General features: G+C 38.5%; 1 protein-coding gene across 8 annotated transcripts in view; it reads left to right on the plus strand.

Annotated features, from left to right (window-relative positions):
- Nfat5 (nuclear factor of activated T cells 5) overlaps window positions 1-17,604 on the plus strand; it is an 80,224-nt gene that overhangs the window by 54,840 nt on the left and 7,780 nt on the right. For 7 of the 8 annotated variants that reach the window (XM_021220731.2, XM_029532639.1, XM_029532638.1 and 4 more), the window contains 6 exons: window positions 1,919-2,091; window positions 5,496-5,630; window positions 5,752-5,804; window positions 8,672-8,804; window positions 12,273-12,353; window positions 16,999-17,147. In XM_021220731.2, the coding sequence (XP_021076390.1) occupies window positions 1,919-2,091; window positions 5,496-5,630; window positions 5,752-5,804; window positions 8,672-8,804; window positions 12,273-12,353; window positions 16,999-17,147 (724 nt within the window). The remainder of the gene's footprint in view (window positions 1-1,918; window positions 2,092-5,495; window positions 5,631-5,751; window positions 5,805-8,671; window positions 8,805-12,272; window positions 12,354-16,998; window positions 17,148-17,604) is intronic. The other variant, XM_029532637.1, reaches the window with a different exon arrangement.

The raw sequence follows: 17,604 nt of genomic DNA on the forward strand, positions 1-17,604 counted from the left end.
AAAAAAAAAAAAAAAAAAAAAAAAAAAATCTACAAATAATAACTATTATATTGTTTGTTTGTTTGTTTGTTTTGAAACGGGCTTTCCAAAAAAAGACAGATAGACAGGGTTTCTCTGTGTAGTTCTGGCTATCCTGGATTTCCCTGTGTAGACCATGATGGCCTTGAACTCACAGAGATCTTTCTGCCTCTACCTTCTGAGTGTTGGGATAGAAGGTGGTATGCACTGGCATAACCAGCCAACTACTATTTTAATGTTTATCTTTCCAGGTTTTTGTTTGGTTTTGTTTTTGACAAAATTGAGATATTAATTATTTTGTAATCTGCTTTTTAGTTAATTTAGGAATGTTTTACAATTTTCATTAGCTGTTACTATATAATATTCTACTGCAGGAGGTAGTTGCTAATTTTTAAAAAAGCAGAGCTCATTTTGTTTTTTTTAAAACATTTTGCTTTATGTTTATGGAAGTTTTGCCTGTATGTCTGTGCACTACTTAAGTGCCTGGTACCCACAGAGGCTAGAAGAGGGCATCACATCCTCTGGAACTGGAGTTGTAGACAGTTGTGAGCTTTCATGTAGGTGCTAGAAACTAAGCCAGGGTCCTCTGGAAGAGCAACCAATACCAATGCTCTTAACTGCTAACCCATCTCTGAATTTGCTGCAAAAAAGAAAGTCTTTTTAAAACAAACAAACAAACAAAAAAAAAAAAACAAACAAAGCACCAGAATACAGAATAGAGATCTAGAGAGGAAGTTTATCAGGTAAGAACACTCATAACTCTTCAGAAGACAAGGGTTTTAGATCCCAGCACCTACATGGCAGCTTTTATAGTTGGCTTTAACTCTAATTCCTAGAGATCTGATGCCCTTCTTTAGCTCCAGGGATACCAGACACACATGTGGTGCACAGATACGCATGCAAGCAAATATACACATAAAATTAATCCATTAGTTAATTAATATATGACAAATACATATAGTATGTACTTTTTTTTCAAGACAGAGTCTCACTATGTTGACCAGACTAGTCTCAAAATTCAAATCCCCATGCCCCTGCCTCCTGAGTGCTGGGGTTAAAGGCGTGGGACACCATGCCCGCAAAAATAAATAGTTTTTAAAAGCACAGAATAAGTCTTATTCTTATATTTATATTGTAGGCTATTACTTATGTTTATATTTTTTTAAGATTTACTTATTTTATGTATATGTGTACACTGTATATGTGTTCTCTTCAGACACACCAGAAGAGGGCATCAGATTCCATTACAGATAGTTGTGAGCTACCATGTGATTGTTGAAATTGAACTCATGACCTCTGGAAGAGTAGTCAGTGCTCTTAACCATTGAGCCGTCTCTCCAGCCCCCACTTATATTCATATTTTAAAAATAATTTTGTTTGCTGATTTTTTTCCATGCTAAACAGAAAATTAACAAGATTAGGAGCTTTGAATATTTAAAATTTATCCATTGATATTTTGTGAGTTTGGGACCTTATGTCTATTACATATTCAAAGAATTAATAAGAATCAGCTTTTCTTCTTTTCTTTTTTTTTTCTTAAGACAGAATTTCTGTGTGTAACAGCCCTGACTATCTGGAACTCACTCTGTAGACTAGAACTCACAGAGATGCACCTGCCTCTGCCTTCTGAGTGCTGGGATTGAAGGTGTGTGCCACCACTATCTGTCCAAGAATCAGCATTTTAAAAAATGAAACTTGTCATAAAATGTTGACTATTGCCAGGCGATGGCCTTTAATCCCAACACTCAAGAATCAGAGGCAGATGGATCTCTCTTTGTGTTTGAAGCCAGCCTGGTGTATGGAACAAGTTCCAGGACAAGGCCACACAAACCCTGTTTCAGAGACAGAAAACATACTGTTCATACAACAAGAGTGTCACTTGGTATTTTCTCTGTTTTAGGGTGGACTGTGTTGGAATATTGAAGCTGAGGAATGCTGATGTTGAAGCCAGAATTGGAATTGCTGGATCTAAGAAAAAGAGCACTCGTGCCAGATTGGTTTTTCGAGTTAATATCACGAGGAAAGATGGCTCTACCCTGACATTGCAGACACCTTCTTCCCCCATTTTATGCAGTAAGTAAGAAAATAGGAAGATGCTAGATATGTGAAGAGTTCTTAAGTTTATCATGTCAATTTTTCAGATATCTGTAAATTGTAATGTTTTATACTTTAGCTTATATGGTCATGTTGAACTTGAAACATTTGTAGCCAAGTGCACACAAGTGGCAAGCACTCATGCTCCAAGCCACTTGGAATGCTGAAGCATGAAGATACTGTGAACCCAGGAGTTAAAGTCTAGGCTGGAGAAAACAGCACATCTCTGTCTCTTTGACCAAAAACAAAGTTGTAGAAAGCTGGGTATGGTGGCACAAACTATAATCTTAGTGACTAGGAGCAGAAACAAGAAGACTGCCATGAATGTAGGCCAGCCTATTCAGAAAGACAAGATCTGTTTCAGAAAAACTGACAAAAAATAGTTGTGTTAATTTTTAGGCAAAACTAAAGATGATCTTGGGAGGTAGGGGCAAAAAGGTCAGGAGTGTAGGTCATTCTTAGCTACATTGTGAGATTAAGGACAGCCTGGGCTACTGGAAATCCATCTCAGAATATAAAGATATTAGAATACATTGAAAAAAATACTTAGCTATGTATAGTTTCCTATTATTATCATATACTGAATTTTTATGTATATGAGTACACTGTAGCTGTCTTCAGACACAGCTGAAGAGGGCATAGGATCCCATTACAGATGGTTGTGAGCCACCATGTGGTTGCTGGGAATTGAACTCAGGACCTCTAGAAGAACATTCAGTGCTCTTAACCGCTGAGCCTTCTCTCCAGCCCAAGGACCTAAATTTGATTCCTAGCAACCACAGGGCAGCTTACAACTGTCTGTAATTTCAGTCCTTGGGAATCGAATCTGTTGCACTATTCCATCTCCATGGGCACTTCATATGGTGTGGTGCACAGATATATATTCAGGCAAAACACATAGAATTAAATTTTAAAAAAAAATTAATTTGAGGGCTGTCAAGATGGCTCAACAAGTAAAAGCACATTTTGCCAAACCCTGACCTAAGTTGGCTCCTTGGAGCCCACATGGCACAGAGGACTTACTCCCACAGACGTGATGCACACACACTGAGTAAATAAACCTTAGTGTAACTTGAAAAATATGTTATGTAATTTGACCTGAAGATTTTAACACTTAAAGTAGTCTGGATTGGTTTCTGAGCAAATAAGTCATTTAAATAGGATGCCAAGAGTCAGTTGTCAAGCTCTAGGGTTTCCATGAGCTCTTGGAGTACTGAAGTAAAATGAGGAGAAACTCTGTTAAGAATGGCAGAATGGCATGTCACAAAAAAACGCCTGCAATCCCAGTACTTGGGAGGCAGAGGCAGGTGGATTTCTGAGTTCGAGGCCAGCCTGGTCTACAGAATGAGTTCCAGGACAGCCAGGGTTACACAGAGAAACCCTGTCTCGAAAAAACAAAAGTGGAGGAAAAAAAAGAATGGCACGTCATATTTCTTCTTACTAGTTGTGGTTGTACAGCACAATGCTTGTGAATGAGAAACCTAACTCCGACCCCTAACTTTAGTATAGAAAGAAAACAAGTGAAAGTATGATGATGGTTTTGAGTTCAATGATGGTGTTACGTGCCTTTTATTTTTATAGTTTTTATTTATTTCAAACAGTAAATGGGACAATTTTTTTCTTTTCTTATTAGAGATCCATTTATTTTATACTTATGTGTATATATGTTTTGCCTACATGTATGTTTGTGCACCATGTATTTACCTAGTGATTGCAGAGATCAGAAAAGGACATCAGATCCTCTGGAACTGAAATTACAATTATGTGTCATAATGTGGGTGCTGGGAACCAAACCTGAACCTCTACAAGAGCAGCCAGTGCTCTTTACTGCTTAGCCATCTCTCCAACTCTGAGAATTTTTGTTTTTGTTTTGTTTTGGTTTTGTTTTTGTTTTGAGCAGGGCTTCTCCATGTAGCTCTGGCTGTCCTGGAACTTGCATCTGTGTAGCCCTGGATGTCCTGGAACTCACTCTGTAGACCAGATTGGCCTTGAACTCAGAACTCTGCCTGCCTCTTGCCTCCCAAGTGCTGGAATTAAAGGCGTGTGCCACTGCTGCCCAGCAGCAAGGGAGTCCTTGATAAGTAACCTATAATTCAAGGTCATTCTGCCTCAGATTCTATTTTATGTTTGTGTGTTTGTGTTTGTGTGGACAAGTATGCCCTACAGGTACATGTGCATGTGTACAGCATCTGTCTTTCTTAGTCTCTACCTATATTTTGAGGCTTAGTCTCTCACAGAACCTGAATTTATAGGTTTGTCTAGTCTGGCTGACCAGTGAGCTACAGGATCATCTTTTCTCTGTCCTCCAGCACAGGAGTTGCAGATTTGTACTGCCACACTGGCTTTTATTTGAGTGCTAAGAATCCAGACTCAGATCCTGGTACTTGCATGGCACTTTACCCACTGACTCATCTTTCCACCTTTATCTCAGTCTCTTATGTGCCGGGGTTACAGGCCTGAATTGTGTTTTTTTTTTNTTTTTTTTTTTTATATAACTTATATATGATTTCAAAACAGAAAAGAGATGATGTTCCAGTCCATTGAATTTCCTGTTATTTTATTGTAGATAATATGACCTTGCTAGTCCTCCTTGGTCATTTAAACCCTTTTTTTTATTATTATTGTATTTAGTTTTGTCAAATTATCACAGCTATTCTTTACCTTAGCAAATACCCAAATTTTATGTTCATTTATTTATTGTGGATGTTTGTTTCTGTGTTTATGTGTACATGTGTGTATGTGTTTGGTTGTATGTATGCCACTGTGCACATCTGAAGTTAGAAGACTGCTTGTAGGGATGAATGGGTTCTTTCCTTCTACCATGTGAATTCTGGGAATCTAATCGGGTCATCAGAGCCATCGCACCACAAAATTTTTAAGAAAGATTTTTAATTTATTTAGTTTGTGCATGGGAGTAGAGAGAGAGAGAGAGAGAGCGCACCGTGTGTGTGTGCGTGTGTGTGTGTGTGTGTGTGTGTGTGTGTGTGTGTGTGTGTGTACACCACGGCATGCCTGGTGGCCAGAGGCCAGAAGAAGGCATCAGATTCCCTGGAACAGGAGTTACAATGTTTGTGAACTGCGGTGTAGGTACTAGGAATTAAACCTGACAACTTGAGTTTTATCCTGTTCCCACATAGTAGAAGTGAAGAACTGACTCCCATTGTTCTCTGACCACCTACCCACTGTGGTGTGTGTACATGTACACATACACAGAGACACAAGTGATCTAAAATAAATAAAATGTAATAATAAAAAAAGAAAACAAAAATTAATGATCTACAAAAACAACTCATAAAAGTGGATTCATGATTACAAGTTGTTTTCAGATAAGAATTAAGGGTTGGTGGCTCCTCTGTGTAAAACTTACATATGTGTATCCACAGCTCAGCCAGCAGGAGTTCCTGAGATCTTAAAGAAAAGCTTGCATAGCTGTTCAGTGAAAGGAGAGGAAGAAGTATTTTTAATTGGGAAGAACTTTCTGAAAGGAACTAAAGTTATTTTCCAGGAAAATGTTTCTGGTAAGTAGACATATAAGTGGTAAAGAGTGTTCCACGTTTCATTTGTTATAAAAATACAGTTATAATTACAAAATGAAAATGTTAAAAAAAATTTATAAGTCACTGTTTTTATTTCCATCAGATGAAAACTCTTGGAAATCAGAAGCTGAAATTGACATGGAGTTATTCCATCAGGTATAAACTTTTTAATAATTTGATGTTTATTCAGCAATTAATTCATTTTTGTTCAGATAACATAGCTCAATTATTTGAGGTTCCTTCCAGTTCTGACATCTTATTCATTCCTTCACATAATCAGGTAACCCAGCAGTCATGGCCTCTAGAGCACTCTTGTCAGTCAGACCCCAACACCAAGCATGTGAAGATGCCCACAGAAGGCTGCTAGCTTACTCCGTTCTCCCTGAAGGAGAAGGGAGCTCTGCTCTCAAGTCTGTTCTTTCAGGGGACACCTCAACAACCCTAGTTCTAATTTATTTCTTTTTTTCTTTTTTTTTTTNGTTGTGAGCCACCATGTGGTTGCTGGGATTTGAACTCCGGACCTTCGGAAGAGCAGTCGGGTGCTCTTACCCACTGAGCCATCTCACCAGCCCCCCTAATTTATTTCTTAAGTACCGGTTTACTTTTTAAATTTACTACCAACTGAAGCCTTATTACTCCATAGGATACTTCTGTGTGCTGTGAATGTGCTTTAGCTTGCTGTTGTTTCTATTTTAGACAGGGTCTCAATGGGTACATGTTTTGGGTTCTGACATACTGGTTAGATTAATGTAATCTCCCTTTAATTTAGTACTCTCTCCTCTTTATTGTCCTTTCTTTATCTCCTTCTCTCCTTCTCTCCTTTGTTTCTTTTCTCCCTTCTTCCCCTCTATCCATTTGTCTATTCTTTCTTCTGAGGAATAGGTCGTACCTACCCCCACGTCCTTTTTTTCCTTTGATGTAAGGTCTCCTGTAGTCTAGGCTGGTTGTGAACTCACTATATAGCCAAGGATGGCCATGATTTTCTGCCTCTGCTTCCCACGTACTGGGATCACAAACCTGGCTTCTACAGGACTGAGGATTACACTCAGGGCTTCATGCATGTTAAACAAGCACCCTACCAACTGAGCTATGTCCATCTTTAGTCCAATAATTAAATAATAATTAAACAATTAAATTTATAATGATATACTTATATAATATAAATAATATATTTAAAATAAGATAATGATGAATAATTAAATAATAAAACTTTTTAAATTTACTGTTAGTATTTTATGTATCATGTAGGTGCACATGACATATAGTGTGTAAGTCAAGACAGATTTATGGACTTGGTTCTATTCTTCACCATGTGATCCAGGTATCAAATTCAAGTCATCAGGTTTATGTGACAAGTGCAATGCTAGAGGTCCTTAGAGGGTTGGGTTTTGTTTGTTTATTGTATACTTGTAGGTGAGTGTGATGTATGTGTGCAGTGGCAGTCAGAGGACAACTCTGTGTGTGGAGTCAGTTCTCTCCTTCTGACCTCTGCAGGCCCCAGGTTTTTTCAGCAAGTATTTTTAACCTAGTGAGTCATCTCAGCCCAGACTTGAAGTTTTTGTTTGCAAATAAGTTTATAAACAAACTAAATCATAGCATGATAGGTCATTGGTTCTGTGGTTTTGTTCATTTTTAATTTTTTATTTTATTTCAAAGAGAGGAATGAGTTAAGTGCCTTTCTGGAAAATATTTTCTTAGACTAGAATTAGAACTGGTATCCTAGAGAGCTAACCTAGAGATTGTAGCAAATGGAAAACAGAAATGAAATATTAGAGAGAGGAAAAGGTATTGAAATAAACAAAACTTTTGGAGTTGGGCATGGTGGCACACACACCTATAAAACTGAGCAGTTAGAGGTTGAAGCAGGAGTGAGACTTTCAGGCCAGGTTGTTAAGAATTCACAAATGACATCTGAGTACGTGTATGTATGGTACTATTGTCTTGACAGACTGTGGGACAGAACACCCTAGATCTTTGTGGAACTTCTATTTTTGTTGTTCAAGAGAGAGAGAAAGCAGTCAGTAATTTCAAGTGATTAAAAAGGACTGTTATTGAGCTGGGCGTGGTGGCGCACACCTTTAGTCCCAGCACTTGGGAGGCAGAAGCAGGTGATTTTCTGAGTTCAAGGACAGCCAGGGCTACACAGAGAAACCCTGTCTCAAAAAACAAAAAAAAAAAAGAAGAAGAAGAAGTAGTAGTAGTAGTAGTAGTAGTAGTAGTAGTAGTAGTAGTAGTAGTATAAGAAGAAGAAGAAGAAAAGGACTGTTATTTATGGGGCCAGAGAGATGGCTCAGTGGTTAAGAGCACTAACTGCTCTTCCAGAAGTTCTGAGTTAAATTCCCAGCAACCACATGGTAGCTCACAGCCATATGTAATAGGATCTGACACCCTCTTCTGGTGTATCTGAAGACAGCTACAGTATACTCATATAAATAAAATAAATAATTTTTTAAGTGCTATTATGAAAATAAATGTGACTGGGTTGACAAGAATAATGCTTTAAAAGAATGGACAGGATATGGAAGGGAAGCCTTCTGCGAAGGTGGTATTTGTTTATGAGACCTGGGTATGGGTAAGGAACTTGCCATCTGAGAAGATGAAAATATTATAGTTGGAGAGAACAAGTCTGAGATAAAGCTGAAGTTAGTAATTAAAAGGACCATGGTGAGAGTGGGAATGAGATGGAAGTTGGCTAAGCAGGGACCTTGTAGGCTGTTGTAAAAATGAGGGCTTTACTATGAACAACATACTAAGATGAATGACATGCACGTATCAACCTGAGCTTTAAAGCATCCTTTTTTGTTTGACGTAGTGACCCACACCTAATCTTGGCATGTAGGAATGTGAATGAAGCAGAACGAGCTGGGGATTGAGACAGGTCTGAGCTCCATAGCAAGACCTGACTCAAAAAATCTGCTGTGGCTTTTTTCTAATCAAACTTTTAAATTGTGCAGATATTTACTTTTTTTTTTTTTGCTTAAACATTGACTTCCTATCTGATTCTTATATTTTTCCTTAATTAGAACCATCTTATTGTAAAGGTTCCTCCGTATCATGACCAACATATAACTTTGCCTGTATCAGTGGGAATATATGTTGTGACCAATGCTGGAAGATCTCATGATGTTCAGCCATTTACGTACACTCCAGATCCAGGTATGCCAGAATGAACAGTTCTGAAATAAAATGAATAATTAAATTCTATACCTTTGAAAAAGTTTGAAGTCTAGGCAGCCAAAACATGAAGCCCTACTAAATTGGAGGTGAAATATTTTATAAAAAGACAGCTACCAAATACTACTGTTACTCTGAGAATCATTTCCACATGTTATCTCATAATAAGAGATCTGAGAGTGCTTAAGCTCTGATGCTCCAGAGTTAGTCACAGGTCACTTTCTAGTGACTATCACTGTTATTGAGTACCTCTTAAATGCAGGAAGGTGAAACTCAAAACTGGGAAATTGCTAAAGTGTGGCTGGTTTATGAGGTCTCCCCTCCACCCCCACCATCATGTTGGGGTTGATTCCAGGGCTTTATGTATGCTAACCACATGCTTGACCACTGAACTATACACCTCTGGTCACAGGGTTTCTCTGTGCAGCCCTGGCTGTCCTAGAACTTGCTCTGTAGACCAGGCTGGCCTCAAGTTCAGATCTCATTGCCTCTGCCTCCTTAGTGCTGGGATTAAAGGTGTGTGCCACCATTGCCCAGAAATGTTTTAAATATAATTTCAGCATTTAATGATTTAGAAAGCAGACCACAAAAGCAACTGAAATGTTTAAAATTTATTTATTTAGCCAAAATGTGACTTCTGAGTTATTTGCCTATTTTGTTTAGTTACCTGAAAAATTAAGAAAGCCTCTGACAAAAATGGGAAAAACATTTTGGAAATGAAAATTAATGGCTTGTTGCATTGCCAGGAGGCTCAGTTTCTGCTGCAGTTGTTATTGGTTCAGTTTGTTCTAAAATGAAGACTATTTCAGAATTAGCAGTTCTGCTACTGCAGGTTATTGATAATGTTATTCCCACATATTTCAGGACCCAGTGAAATAGAAGGTGAGGAAAAGTGATTGAGAAAGCTTCTGCTCATGCAGGAAAGTGCTTGCCTTGCATGGATAAGGACTTGAGTTGATTTCCAGCATCCACATTAAAAAGCAGTTCTGGGGAGGCAGAGACAAGTAGATCATTAGCACTTCCTGGCCTGGGTGTTGGGTTCCCTGAAACTAGGGTTATAGACAGTAGGTTGGGAGTGGCCAGGTAGATGCTGGGAACTGAATTTTGAGTCCACTGTGAGAACAGGAAGTGCTCTTAATAAGTCATCTCTCCAGCCCTGAACTTTGTCTTTTTATTAAATTAGAAATAACTAGCTATTGTTATGAGAAATAATGAGTTAAAAGTAAACCGACTCAAATCTCATTTTGCATGTTTATGAATGCAAAATAAGTAAGTTGAGGACCATGGCATGCTCACCCCACACTAATAATTTTTTTTATTTTATTTTTTTGGTTTTTTTCGAGACAGGGTTTCTCTATGTAGCCCTGGCTGTCCTGGAACTCACTCTGTAGACCAGGCTGGCCTTGAACTCAGAAATCCGCCTGCCTATGCCTCCCGAGTGCTGGGATTTTAAAGGCGTGCGCCACCACATCCGGCTTTTTTTTTTGTTTTTTTTAAATTGCTTAAAACATTGAAAGCCAGGGTGGGTGATTCCAGTTTGTCACCTCAGCAGTCAAGAGCCTGATGCACTAAGATTGCCAGTTTGAGGACAACCTGGGCCACATAACTTTACTTCATAACAAAACAAACAAGCCTTAACAAATAAAAATTAGGATGTGTTTTAGATAAAAGTAACTAGCTAGGTTCAGCAAGATTGCTCAGTGTGGTAATGACCTAGGAGCCTGAGTTAGTTCCTCAGACCCATGTGGTAGAGAACCAATTTGACTCTTGCATGTGTTCTGTTGTACATGTGTATGAATGCACACAGACAATAAGTAAATCTAATTTTATGATTAAAATGCAAGTTGGAGATAAAAGGGTTTATTTTATTTGGCTTACACTTCCACATTGCTGTTCATCAGCAAAAGAAGTCAGGACAGAAGAAACTCAAACTCAAACAGTGCAGGAACCTGGAGGCAGGAGCTTATACAGAGGCCATGGAAGAGTGCTACTTACTGGCTTGCTTCCCCTGGCTTGCTCAGCCTGCTTTCCCTTTAGAACCCAGGACCATCAGCCCAGGGATGGAACTATTCACAATGGGCTGGGCCCTCCCATCAATCACTAATTAAGAAAATGCCTTACATCTGGATCCTATGGAGGCACCTTCTCAATTGAGGTTTCTTCCTTTTAGATAACTCTAGTTTGTGTGTGTCAAGTTGACATAAGATTAGCCAGCACAGTGGTTAAGAGCACTTGTTGCTTTTGCAGAGAACCCAGGTTCAATTCCCAACACCCACATTGTGGTTCACACAAGTACCGTGGTAATCACAGCACTGGCGAGATGGAGACAGGAAGATTTTACTAGCCAGCCAAGCCAGGCTGACTAAATCTATGACCTTCTGGTTGGGCTAGGTCACAGTGGTTCTCAACCTTCCAAATGCTGCAACCCTTTAATATATTTCCTTATGTTGTAATGACCCCAACTATAAAATTATTTTGTTGCTACTTAACTGCAATTTTGCTACTGTTATCATAATATAAATATCTGATATACAGGACATCTTGTATATTACCCTGTGGAGGTCCCTAACCATGGGTTGATAACCACCAGGTTTAGGAAACCTTGTCTCAAAAAAAAAAAAAAAAAAAAAAGGTGGAAGGGATTCCATGAAATTTAAAAATGACAATAATAAAAATACTGGGGCCAGGCATGGTGGCGCAGACCTTTAATCCCAGCACTTGGGAGGCAGAGGAAGGCGAATTTCTGAGTTCGAGGCCAGCCTGGTCTACAGAGTGAGTTCCAGGACAGCCAGGGCTACACAGAGAAACCCTGTCTCGAAAATAATAATAATAATAATAACAATGACCATTTGAAGCAGAACCTACTCATTTGCAGTTTAGCATTATTATTTAGAAATGATCTCCGATCTTCAGCTCCTTAAGTCAGAAACTGTTATGGAAGATTTAAGCAACATGACTAGATATAGTAACCTTGTGGTTCTCTGTTAGTGTTAGCAAAGAATCTTTTTCAAAGTTTTACTGAAAGGATAGTCATAATATTAGAGACCTAGTATGTTCATCATGTGTGTTTTAATTTACTTTAAATATTGACAAATGTTTTCCAGTTGGAACTTTTTAATAAACTTACATAGGTAAATGATAACCTTTTTTTCTTGCTAGTGCTCTAATGTAGCTGTTAAGTGTTAAATGTCTGATATTTGGTGTCAGTCTTTCATTCATGTGTTAAGATTCTTAAAGTTTTCTGTTTTGGTAAGTGATTATATATTTTATCTGCTTGGAGATAAGTATATTTTAGAAGGTAGTCTGCTGGTTATAAAAAATTAACCTAGGGTTCTAGTAAACAAGTCAATGACATGCAAAGAAATTATTCCAATTAAAGAGTATTAGAATATGTATTTTACCAAGATGAATAAATTGAACAAAATATATGACTTTTATTTTTAATATCAGCAGCTGGTGCTTTGAATGTAAATGTGAAAAAGGAGATATCTAGTCCAGCAAGACCTTGCTCTTTTGAAGAAGCCATGAAAGGTACCAAGTTGATTCTTCTCAAAAACTAATTTTGCCCTCCTATGTGTTTACCAGCAAAACCTTAATGCTTTGTTTTCTCTGATCTAATGTGATACTTAGCAAATTATAAAATAAATACTTGTTTAACTTCACTGATGCAGAGACTTATTTTTCAACTTGATATTTCCCTTCATTTAGCATACAGATATACTTTTAAAAACAAACCAAAAACCCATAATAGACCAGACATGGTGGTGCATCCTTGTAATCCTAGCACTTGGGAAGCAGGGGGATCATGAGCGCAAGATTACCAAGACCTTGTCTCAGAATAATAGCTAATATGTTGGGGTAGAGAGTGTGCTTCTTCAGTTTCTTCAGTTTAACCCTTATGGGCCTTCAGGATGGCTCAGTGGATAAGGTACTTGCCACTAGTTCCAGTGACCTGGGTTTAATCCCAAAAATACACGGGGATTGTGGCCTTCACATTTATCATGGCAGTACACACAAGATAGGTAAATAAATAAATAAATAAATAAATACAAAATAAAGCCCAAAACCCAGAAAAGTGATGAGAATAAGTCATACAGTTGTGCTTTTTACTGAGACTGAAGAGACTGAAATATGAACTGTAGGTGTTTGAAGAGTTACTTTGGGATCTAATCATTAAGTCTGAACTGTTTATTTACTTCCCTACCAATTTAAAAAACATCAAAACAGTGAAGACCAGGAGTGATAGGTAGCACATTCCTACAGTGTCTTGTTTTGTTTTGTTTTGTTTTGTTTTTCTTTCTTTTCTTTTTTTTTGTTGTTGTTGTTTTGTTTTGTTTTTCGAGACAGGATTTCTCTGTGTAGTCCTGGCTGTCCTGGAACTCACTTTGTAGACCAGCTGGCCTCGAACTCAGAAATCCACATGCCTCTGCCTCCCAAATGCTGGAATTAAAGGCATGCACCACTACTGCCCGGCATTCCTACAGTGTCGGTGCTCTGGTATCTGAGACAGGAATTTCATGAGCTCAAGACCCATCTAGCCTTTATACTAAGACTGTCTCTAAAAACCCAAGTACAAAAGAAGCAATGGTTATAAACCAATTTAAGTTTGTTACAGTGTGGTAAAGCAGATTATGGTCCACAATTACAGTATGTGGTGATGGTGCTCTTATGCCTTTATCTATGAAGATACAGATTACATAATGACACAATTCTATAATTCATGAGTCAGTCTGCCTCCAGAAATGGCGACAGTGGATCCCAGTGCATCATTGCTGTGCCGCACCACACAGCAGCAAGTCAGCCTTCTCTGTACTGACAGTGCATGCATGCTCAGTACTTCCTTATTCTTACCCAACCCAAAAGCAACTGGCACTCCACCTAACCAGAACACCTAAGCTAGGAATCTTACAGCTCTCTGCCTACTAACAAAAGCCAGTCTAAGCTAATGAGAGCCAGGGTGGGAGCCCATGCTTTTAATGCCAGCACTTGTGAGGCAGAGGCAGGTGGACTCTTGTGAGTTGCCTGGTCTACATAGTAAGTTCCAAGACAGCCAGGGCTATGTAGAGACCCCATCTAAAAAAAAATAATAATAATAAAAAATAAAAATGTCAGCCTAGTGTCAGAAAGCCAACTAGATATCAGTATCCCAGTCTGTCACACATATCCAGAGATAGCAGAGGCAGCCCATGTAGATGATTCTCTACTCTAATACCACCAGCAGTGCTCGATTAGAAAGCCTGCTGGCACTGGGATACCAAAGAAACATAGAAGAGAAATGCTTTCCTCACTTCTCTAAAGCCAATAGCCAGGGAAGCACTTTCCACTACATAGGCAACACCAGACACAGATCAGGTAGAGTTAGGAATAACCAGACCAGATAACCCAAAATTGAACTAAGCTGTCACTGAAACTACAGTAAGCCAGAACCTGTGCAAGTTAAACAAGATGAGCACAGTAAACATGCTTATATTAGTTTAAGTGGTACTGCGTCTCCTAACACAAAAATCCAACGTGGCTTTGAAATAGTTTTTAAATCATATATTAGGAACCAAGAAAAATCACATGAGAAAAGATAACTGATATGAATTATTAAGAAAGGTGTTGGAACTATCTAACAAAATGATAGACCATGAAATTAATGCAACAGGTAATTCTTAATTTCTTGAAAGTTGAAACTAAAAATAGAAGATTTTAGTAAAGAAAGGGGAAAGATTTTTAAAAGAACCAGATAGAAATTACAGGACAGAAAAATACAGATTTTTTTTGTTGTTGTTGCTAGTTATATTTTATTGAAACTGGGGGAAATAATGTCTTCCAGTGGAATCAAATAAGAAATCACCAATAAAGTAGAGACAGGGAGGATCTCTCTGAGGTTGAGGGCACTTCGGTCTAATAGTGAATTCCAGAACTACATAGACCCTGTCTCAGAAAGGGAGGTGGTGGGGGGAGAATGAAAAGAGAAATCAGTAATAAAGAAAATAGGGAAATCTTCACATTAAAGTTTTGAGCCTGGTGGTGGTGATGGCACATGGCTTTAATCCCAGCACTCAGAAAACAGAGAAAAGGCAAAGTTTTGAGCTGAGGATGTGGCTTATAGTAAGCAAAGTGCTTGCTAACAGCATGAGGTCCTGGGTTGGCTCTCCAGCATTGCATAAAACAGGTGTGGTGTTGCACACCTGTAATCTGAGTGCTTGAAAAGTAAAGGCAGGAGTATCAGAAATTCAAGGTTATCTTTGGCTTTAAGTTTAAGCCACCCTGGGAAACATGAAAATCTATCTCAAAGAAGAGTGCAAGTGGCTGGAGAGATGGCTTAGTGATTAAGAGCACTTGTTGCTCCTGCAGAAGATCCAGGTTCCATTCCACCACCTCATGACAGCTCACAGCCATCTGTTCCAGGGGAGCCAATGCCCTTTCTTGACCTTTATGGTTGCATGGTGCACATTCCTGCTAGCAGGCGGAACACTCTAAACATATGAGTAAACATAAAGTAAAAAGAAATAAGTATTTGTTAAAGAGAACATAGGTAACAAAAGGAAATTTAGAAATAAACTGAATAAAGATAAAAATAATGGCATTTGAAAGTTTGTGAGATACTAGGCATAGTGGCATGTGAACTGTAATGCTAGCACCCTGGAGCTGAGAAAGGAAGAGAAATGTTTGAGACCAGCATGAGCTGTATCATAGCAAAACCCCATATGTGGTTCTTTCTGTAATAAGAATTTGAGCCTCAAACTTGTTCATCAGGCTTTAGCTGCATGGTCAATTCACAAACTGTCACTAGCAGGAACTGTAGACTCCATAAAATACCAATGGTAAACTCAAGGAAAAGTTACAAAGAAGAAAGAAAATGAGTGAAAGGGGGATGGGAATTGAATGGAAAGGTAGTAATTGGCTCTCCTAGCTATAAGTCGATAGCTATTGAAAGTGGAGATTGATGAGGTAGAAAATGGTTTAGAAATGCATTTAATGTACCACCTTGAATTGTTCAAGTTTCTAAAACACTAATTCAGAGGACAAAATTTGTAAATTACTTTATATAGTCTTGAATTCTTGCTGAGAAATACTTGCTGAGAATAATCTCAGTCTTCAAAAGGTTGGAATGCTGGGTTGTACCTGCATGTTTAACCTCCTGGAGGTAAACATACAGTCTATATGCTAAATACTCTTTAAGACATGATCCCTGTTGCAGATCTGGAGGCAAAGGCAGGTGGATTTCTGAGTTCGAGGCCAACCTGGTCTACAAAGTGAGTTTCTGGACAGCCAGGGCTACACAGAGAAACCCTGTCTCAGAAAAAAAAAAAAAAAAAAAAGATATGGCTTTCGGGATACAGCTGATAGCTGAACCAGTTCAGTTTATTACTTGATCCATAAGCTGTAGGTATTTATGTAGTGGTGGAGCTCTCCTCTAGATTGCAGATGACCCTAGGTTGTTTTTTGGTTGGTTGGTTGGGTTTTTTTTTGTTGTTGTTGGGGGGATTTGAGACAGGGTTTCTCTGTATAGCCCTGGCTGCCCTAGAACTCACTCTATAGACCAGGCTGGCCTCGAACTCAGAAGCCCGCCTGCCTCTGCCTCCCTAGTGCTGGGATTAAAGGCGTGCGCCACCACGCCCAGCGGACCCTAGGTTTTATTCCCCAGCACAGTACCACATAAGTAAGCCTGCCTTCTCAGTCCATACCAAAAATCTTCAGGCTAGTCACACTTGCGTAAAGGGAGGTTAGGTAGGAGTAGGGATATAACAGAGTGGGCAGAATGCCTGCCTAGGATGCATTAAGCCCTGGGTTCAATAATTGTCTCTGCATATAGCAGACATAGTGGCCCACACATGTAATTCTAAGTGAAGACAGAAGGATCAAAAATTTGAGGTTATCCTAGGTTACATATCTAGTTTGAGGCCAGCATGGACTACATGAGAGTTTCTCAAAAAAATAGGGTAAGCATAAATGTATCATGAATTATAATCATGATATAATCTATCCAAAATAGACATTTAACCCAGGTATGGTGGTGTAACATACATATACTTTGAGCTCTTAGAGGTTGAGGTGGAAAGATGACAAGTTTGAGGCCAGCCTAGGCTGTATAGAGACTACTTCAAATAAACTAGGTTTAAACCATGGCCTATAGTAAGCAGATTGTTTCTTATGGTTTACAACTTTTCTTTTTTTATGTGTATAGCAATGAAAACGACTGGATGTAACGTAGATAAGGTGACTATCCTTCCTAATGCCCTGATCACTCCACTCATATCAAGTAGTATGATTAAGACTGAAGATGTTACTCCAATGGAAGTAACATCAGAGAAAAGATCTTCCCCAATTTTTCAGGTAAGTTATGTAATGAATGCCCCATATCTCTCTCACATATGAAAAATTACTATATTTTTCATATGTAATATTTAATAGTAATATTACTATATTACTATTCCCCTTTCTTGTTCTGTTGGCATCTGTTTTCCATCAGATATGGTTAATGAATTTTGCTTTTCAGAGCAAATGCTTTATAGGTCAGTAAAATTGCTTACAAAGTAACTTCAGGACACATTTTGATAAGAGGAGAAATTCATTCCCATGAGATGAGGTGTACTTAACGACTACAAGTTGGTTTGGGGACTAAGGAATCAAAGATGTGAGATTAAGGCCAACCTGGGCTACGGAGAAAGACCCTGCCCCCAAAATTAGTTGATTTAATGAAAGCACCAATTTTAGCATTTTCAGAAATAGAGGCGTTTTGATTATGGTACCTTCTCTACTCTCTTTTAATTCTCCTCTTCACTTGTTTTCC

Source organism: Mus pahari, chromosome 20, assembly GCF_900095145.1.
Source record: "Mus pahari chromosome 20, PAHARI_EIJ_v1.1, whole genome shotgun sequence".
NCBI classification, from domain to species: domain Eukaryota; kingdom Metazoa; phylum Chordata; class Mammalia; order Rodentia; family Muridae; genus Mus; species Mus pahari.